Below are 7,943 nucleotides of genomic sequence, written 5' to 3'. Positions count from 1 at the left end.
GGAGCTGATCATGGGCCCCCTAACATGCTTTCCTGCCCCTAGCACAGTGGACAATTCAGTCCCATCTCCAGCCTGAATCTGCCCAGTAGCTGTGGCTCTACCCCCTGGCTTCAGAGGGGCTGTGCTGGGAAGGGGTCACTCAGAGCACTGGGGTGGAACCCTGTAACTTTCTCACGCTTTAACCCTCTCAGCGTCCCCTGCTTTGGTGTCAGTTTCTATCAGGCACTTGTTAATTGGCTGCAGGAAGCCCATCTGCACAGACATGAGGCTCCCCTGGGTCTCTGACATAGCAGCATCCCCGCTTTCTAACTGGTCACGTACAGGATCAATTCGCTTGGATGTGGCCACATCAGCTGCCACTTTGTCTGCCCTGAATCAGCAGCCCTGGAAGGGCAGGGGAGCCAGAGGCAGGAAAAGGGGATTTCTAGGGAAAGAGTCCCTGACTTTGGCTCAACTCTTCAGCCAGTGGCATGATCTGCCCTGGACAGGCTTTCAACCAGTTCCCTGCCAAGGAGAGAATGAAGAATGGAGGGATTAGAGGGAAAGAGAAAGATCTTGCCAGAGAGAGACAAAAGAACAAAAAAAGAGAGAGGAGAGGGAGGGCCGAGCATTAGAGAGAGAAAAGTTATAGGTCTTAATACATCATCATTTAAAATACATTGTGCAGGAGGGGGTTAAAATTATCATCATCATCTGAAGCAACCTGGTAGCATTATTCAATGGTTAGTAAATAGAACATAAAATTGTGTGCCCAGCTTGCTTGGGGTGAGTGAAAAGGTTGTGGGGGGATGACACAGGCCCTCAGCCACTCTTGTGGCTCCCATCACCACTGCAAATTTTCTGAGCCAGGATGGTCTCCTTGGAGACCTTCTTGCAGTCGCTGGCCAGCCCCAGGAGGCACATGAGATCGATGAAGGCCGTGATGAAGTTGTAGTGCCAGCCGAACTCGCTGGTGGAATAATCGTAGGGGAAGGTGTGGTGGTAATTGTGGAAGCCTTCGCCTGGAATGGAAAAGCAGGGACAAGACATTGTAAATGTACCTGAACCTGGGTTTGAAACCATCACGCTCTAGAAGCCCTTTCCCCATGCTCGGGCACCATGTCCCCAGAACGGGCCATCTGTGCCGAATGCAGACTGTGCTCCTGTCATAAATAGATAGCTAAGGGTTAATGTTTCTTTTACCTGTAAAAGGTTAACAAAGGGGACCAAACACCTGACAAGAGGACCAATCAGGAAACAGGATTTTTTAAAAGCTTAAGGGAGGGAATTTGTGGGTCTTCTTTGTCTTGGGTCTGTGTCTTTTGTCTGTCTCTCAGCTATGAGAAGCTTCTTTCTATCTTCTAATCTTCTGTTTCCAACTTGTAAGTACAGGTAGAAAAACAATATAGGCTTTTATGTTGTTTTGGGTGTATTTACATGTGTGTAACTTGCTGGAATGTTTAAATTGTATCTCTTTTGAATAAGGTTGTTTATTCATTTTTTTCTTTTAAGCAATTGATCCTGTATTATTGTCATCTTGATACAGAGAAATTTTGATGTCTTTTTTCTTTCTTTTTTTTATATAAAGTTTTCTTTTTAAGACTTGTTTGAGTTTTCTCTCTGGGTAGGCTAAGGAACAAGGGGAGGGAATTCTCTTTGTGTTAGATCTACGGAGGATAAGCTCTGCAGCACCAGGGAATTGGTGGGAGGGGGAAAGAGAGAGAGAATCATTTCTGTTTCCTTGTATTTGGGGTTTGTCTCTTTGTGGAATAGAGGAGATATGCTTCTTGGTATTGTGATGTAAAGAGATTGCATCAATACTCTCAGGTTAGCCCAGAGAGGAAAGTCTGGGTGGGAGAGGGAGGGGGAAGGGAAGTGGAGTATTTCCCTTGCCGGTAAGACTCAGAGCTTCTGGGTCTTGGGGTCCCTCCAGGGAAAGTTTGGGGGACCAGAGCGAGGCAGGCGCTGTAATTCCTGTCTGGTGGCAGCGAGATAAGATCCAAGCTGGTAATTAAGCTTGGAGGTTCATGCTAAGCACCCAGATTTTGGACGCTAAGGTCCAGATTTGGGAGAAAGGCTTATGATAGCTCCCCTGGGGGTGGGGACATCCCCCGATCCTCCCCACTTGCAGCCCACAGACTTCACTGGGAGCTGGCCCAGGACCTGGGCTCTGCGTGCCGAGGCTGTGCCTGCATGAGGGTTTCTAGAAAGTCTCCCAGGGTTGGTCTATCCCCGGCACAGCTCCAACAGTGGAAGTGCCACCGTGGGGTGAGCCCGAGCACTGCTACCACTGGGCCATTGACCCTCCTCTGAGCAGGGTACAACAAGGCGGTGGTGGAAGCGCTGGCCACGTGCGCACTCCCCCTTTGACAGGCTGGTGATGATGCACCGGTGATAGGCCAAGGCGGGAAGAATGTCAGAGAATACCAGCCCTGTCAATGGGACCTGCCTGCAAATGGCCAGTCACAAAGGGACAGTGCTCAGAGCCTGGCACGCAGCACCCTAAGTGGGTGGGGAAAGTCAGTGGAGAATAGGGGCTGAGCAGCCCCTGGTGGCTGGCTGTCCTGCTGCTCTCCCCTCTTGCAACGCTTGGTGTGCAAGTTACACCAGCTCAGACTCCTCAGCCTCAGCTGCCCATGTGTAACATCGCCCACCAGCCCTGTCTCCTCTGCACCGAGTCCAACACCGGAAGAGGACCAGGATGGTGCTAAGGGCATGTGAGGAGGCCAGAGCAGGCTGGAGGGGAGAAACAGTGAGGGCTAGTTAATCTCAGCACAGGTCCCGGCCAGAGTTTGGCTGGCTCTTTACCTGACCCTCTTCAAGCTGTCAAACTGGGTAAAAAAACTCAGGATATTTCCAGCACTTCTGCTTGTGCCTGGGCCTCCCCTTATTAAAGCACTTAAAATGGCCCCCCTCAGAGAGCCTAGTGAGACTTGTGTGGGGTTCGGATTCCTCCTCCATCTCCCAGAGAGAAGCCGTCTAGCTTTGGCTGAGCTCTGGCGAGATCTGAAGTGAGTCCTGGCTCTTCTTGGAGGCTCTGCCCATCCATGTTCCATCCCCAGAGTCTGAGAAGCTCAGATCCAGATGGGAACTGTGCAGGTCCGACTCTCGCTGGTGAAAGTCTGGGGCCACATCCCCAGCTCATGTAAATCAGTGCAGCGCTGCCGAAGTCCACAGAGCTACGATACGCACGAGCTGAGAATCTGGCCCAGGAAAGCAGTACAAAGCTAATGGGGATTCTGGGCTCATTTTTCCCAGGTCTTCAGCACCTCTGAAAATCAAGACTTGGCTGTCTCTATTCTAGCACCCAGAAACCACCGGGCACTTCTGGCTGTGTGTGTCCAGCTATTTGAGAAGCATCATTTCCCAGAAGTGAAAAAAAGAGAGCGGGGGGCAATTGTCATCATAAAAAACAGGCAGTGAGACCTTTAGGCAGGGCAAATAAATCTCATTGTGAGATAGAGAAGATAACCCCACTGCCCTATCTACCCACTGACTAGAGCATGAGAATGCGCAGGTCTGCAGGTACGTGAGCAAGATCACTCATGGAGTCTACGTGCGTCTGGCTTTCCTGTACGCGAGTGCAGGAACATTGGGATTCCTAGAGTCAGATCCTGATGTAAATCAGGATACCTGTAAGGACTTCAAAGCAATGCAGATTTACACCAGCTGAGGATCTGGTCCATTTGATGTAATTATGCACCTAAAATCTCCCCCGTCCCACAGTTTTATAAATGGATGTTATTCCTCTTCCCTTCCCTCCCAGACTCTTGTGCACTGTTGCTATGCACTACTGAACAGCTGCTGTGTTCCTCCCCAGACACAGCTGCATTTCAGTGGCGGGCACAGTGATCTCTGCCTGTCTCATTCACAGTCAGTTTGTGAAGTGGTTTAGAATTAAAAGGCGCCACTAACATACCTAAGGCTCCAAATGGGACCAAGCGGTTCTCCCGGGGGTTGATATTTAGATCATAGGGCTGGTTGCCAAACATATGTGCAGCGCTGTTCACGAGCCAGGTGGCATTGAGCATCAGCACGTAGCGCAGGATGGTGGGGAGGAAGATGCTGTTGCGGAGAGATTCCCCCCAGAAGCACCAGGGTACTAGGGTGGGGAACAGGAAGCACATGGCCACCACAGAAAGCTTGTAAAACCTGACAGGAAACAGATAACAGGGAGAAAGTTAGTGGGCAGGTGCATCCCATGGAGAAGCATTGAGGGGCACGGGCAGTTCAGGTCATCTACCAGGGCTGAGTCTCTAAGGTGGGGGAGAGGTGCTAATTTTAACTACAAAAAGAAAACAGCACAGAACCAGCCCACCTCTGCACTGGTTTTACCGCTGGAGAAAAAGGAAAACAAGGGCAGCGACAAAGTGGGTGCAGGAGAATAAAGAGGATAGGCTGGGCACACAATGAGAGTCACACCCCCGCTGGCAGGGGTAGGAAGGACCCAGTAGATGAGCTGGGAACGGAGTACAGGTGCCGTGAAGCAGAGCTGCCAGGCTTCCTGGGGCTCCATTTATCATTACTGCTGCCAGGTCACATTTGTACAGGGGGGAGGTGGGGAAAGCGCGACAGCTGCCATCTTTGCTGATGCACCTGGGATTAAATCAGGGACCTCCAGATCTCAGGGCATGTGCTGCTGCAGCTTGAGCTCTGGCTCCTTACCTGTGGGCTGCAGCAGACTCCTCTCCTCCATCTATCAGGGAGCCTGTCACTCACACTGGGGGAGGTCTGGTGCTCGGCTGCCCTGGGGAACCGGGTGGTGTGTGTGCAGCGGGGGAAGGGCTAGACGGAGGGAAACCCAATCCCAGCAAGTGAGAGATTGCACAGGGAGAGACACCAGCTGGTGTGTGTGTCTGTATCCCTGCTAAGGCCACAGCAGCGGGATATGTTTTACACAAGAGGTTGGCACTGGGCCCTCTATGCCAATGATATTCCCAGCGAGGCAGCAGCCCTGCCCTTGCCTTTTCTGACCTCACTTTCTCCTCTCCCTTTTTCAAAAAAAGGAAAACATGTAATATATCCCACTGATGTGTGGGACGGAACTTGTTCCTCATGGATTTCTGCCCAGGTTTGCAAACAATGGCCCCGATGCTCCAAACACACCTGAACCGTTCCACTGACTTCATTTGGGGCTGGTCACCTGCAGAAAGGATCTGGGGTGACTCACAAGAGGGTTAGTTTTGCTCTGGAGCAGGGGTAGTCAATTATTTTTTGTCAAAGTCCAAATGTTTTAGTCAAGATCTAGTCAAGGTCCAGATTCCAGACAAGATACAAAAATAATGATAAGTGAATAAAAGATTTTGTGGTCAATTCAAATGTGTCTGGCGGTCCAGATTTGGCCTGTGGTCCACCTATTGATTACCCGTGAGAGATTCCTGTAGCCAGATGCTGTGCCTCAGAGCCCCTTTGGTTCCCCAGGGATACATTGGTCACAACACCTGCCCTTCACCTTGCACCACAATCACCTATTTTCTTCCCCTACCCCGGCTGCACACAGCTCACCTCCTCTGGAACATCACCACTTTGTCAGCCTTCAGGTCAGCCATGTCCAGCTTCCGGCCCTTCTCAATGACGTCAGAGTGTTTGCGCACCAGCAGCCAGCCAACGTGGGAAAAGAAGAAGCCCCTCGTGGCATTATGAGGGTCCGCGTCCATCTCGGAGAACTTGTGGTGGACGTGGTGATCTCGGGCCCACCTCACAGATGTCATTCTGGAATGAACATGACTAGATGACTCACCGGATCAGCAAAGATTAGAGTTAGGCCACATTACTCATTGAAATTTGTTTTTGTTTTAACAGTATTTGGCCAAGTTTAGAAAAACATTTTTTTTCACCAAAACATCTCAGTTTTCCTTAGAGCCTTCCACCTTTCAATTTTTTTAAAAAAATTGATCATTTCCAGGATTTGGTTTGCCCCCTCCTCAGCTGGACTGCTAACTGATTGGAGAGACAAGGTGGGTGAAGTCATATTTATTGGACCAACTTCTGCGGGTGAAAGAGACAAGCTTTCACGATACCCAGAACTCTTCTTCAGACCTTCAGCTTTGTGTAGCTCGAAAGCTTCTCTCACTCCAGCAGAAGTTGGTCCAGTAAAAGATATTACCTCATCACCTTTTCTTTCTAATATCCTGGGACTACCATGGCTACACCACCCCTGCAAATTACTCCCATTGGTGAGCTTAGCACCAGGGTGGGATTTGTTTTTTAAAGTCAAACAGTCTCAAAAAACAAAAAACAAAAAAAGCACTTTTTTCTTTTGAAATGGAAAAATTTCAATTTTGAATATGTTCAAAAACAGAAAAAAAACCTTTATTTATAAACATTTCTCTAGGAGATTATGTTTAAGCCAAAAGAGAAGTCCATTTCAAAACCAGCTTTGAAAATGGTGAAATGTTCATGATTTTATTAAAAATGTTTATTCTGACCAGCACTACTAGTGAAAATGGTTCCCATGTACATTGCTTCTCTCACACAGGAATCCCAAAGCACTTTTGAAAAGCTCGTTAAATCTCATCCCATCTTACAGCAGGGAAACTGAGGTATTATCCAGGCACATTTATGGTACCCGTCACTGCAGAGTCTGAGCACCAACTTAATCTCAATAATATGGAGGATTTCTTCTGCCCATCACTCTGCAGGCAGGCAGGCAAGTAACGTCATCATCCGTTTTACAAATTGGAAGAGTGAGCCCCATAGAGACTTGCCAAGGTCACACAGAGAATCTGTGGCAGAGAGAAAAATTGAAGTCAGGTCTCCTGCATCCCTGTCTAGCACCTTAGCCACAAGACCATCCTTCTTGCAGTGAGAAGAAGTGATTTACCTGCAGGACACACAACATGTTAGCGGTAAAGACAGATACGGGTGTCAGGCCTCAGTTCCAACCACTGGGGTATACCAACTTCTTTACAGCCCACCACCGGAGGTGCCAAGTATCCTCAGCGTCTCCTGAAGTCAGCACACATGGGGCTGCATGCAGAATTGCATGGGTGCACTCCTAATACCCCTCCCCCATCCCAGCAACATTCAGTCTCCCCCTCCTGTGGAAGATGTAGACTCAAGCACAGCTGAGGAGATGCAGCTCTCAGAGGGAAATGTTTCTATAGGAGACATGGTAGAATAATGGAATGTGGCTTTCCTCTGCTTCTCTGTTGCATGTGTGGCTGCAGCTGGGGTCTTGCTGCTTCCCTCCAAGGCTGAGGAACGTGGAAAGAGGCAAAAGGGATTCCTACCTGAAAAGCCATGGAGTTGGCTATGGCCAGAAAGATCCTGAGGGGTAAGCTGGTTTTGTAGGACCGATGGCTCCAGATGCGATGTGCTTTCATTGTTATCCTCAGAGCACTCAGCAGGAAACACAGGAACCTGGTCACAAGAAGAGGTGGTGTCACAACTGCACCTCAGATAGAGGTTGGAGTTCACCCCCTCGGACACTAGGCCTCGTGCCCTTACCTCTTCTGGGATGGAATCCTGGGATTCCCCCACCCTCAGACCAGGCTCTGGGCTACAGTACTCTGTGGATTAACCATGCTTACCCAGCAGGTCTGACTGGGGAGACCTGCGGTTCTTTCCTTCGGGAGCTGTGTCCAGTGGTGAACACAGTGACCAGACAGCCTTCTTAAACCAAAGTGTTGTTTAGCCTTTGTATGGTTTAATCTTAGCAGCAGGAACAAAGCACAACATGAGAGAAAAAGGACTTAAAGCAACAAGTTGATGCATGTCTTCAAGGCTTCTGATCCCTAAGCACATTCTAAGGTCACGGGAACACAGATCATGGTGATGCTCAAGTCTGACCCTGTGCTAAGGGCCCCAGACTTCGACAAACCATTCCTAGTAACCACCGATGCATCTGAGCGTGGTATAGGAGCAGTTCTCATGCAGGAAGGACCGGATCACAACTTCCATCCTGTCGTGTTTCTCAGCAAGAAACTATCTGAGAGGCAAAGCCACTGGTCAGTCAGTGAAAC

General features: G+C 49.5%; 1 protein-coding gene across 1 annotated transcript in view; it reads right to left on the bottom strand.

Annotated features, from left to right (window-relative positions):
• Positions 1-735: 735 nt before the first annotated feature.
• Positions 736-7,943, bottom strand: part of LOC116823581 (acyl-CoA desaturase-like) — a 12,540-nt gene continuing 5,332 nt past the window's right edge. The window contains 5 exon segments of the mRNA XM_075072801.1: positions 736-1,001; positions 3,899-4,131; positions 5,485-5,675; positions 5,677-5,691; positions 7,212-7,341. Of these exon segments, the coding sequence (XP_074928902.1) occupies positions 802-1,001; positions 3,899-4,131; positions 5,485-5,675; positions 5,677-5,691; positions 7,212-7,341 (769 nt within the window). The 3' untranslated portion in view covers positions 736-801.

This window comes from Chelonoidis abingdonii, chromosome 16 (assembly GCF_003597395.2).
Source record: "Chelonoidis abingdonii isolate Lonesome George chromosome 16, CheloAbing_2.0, whole genome shotgun sequence".
Lineage (NCBI taxonomy): Eukaryota > Metazoa > Chordata > Testudines > Testudinidae > Chelonoidis > Chelonoidis abingdonii.
This window is presented reverse-complemented; position numbering and strand designations above follow the sequence as displayed.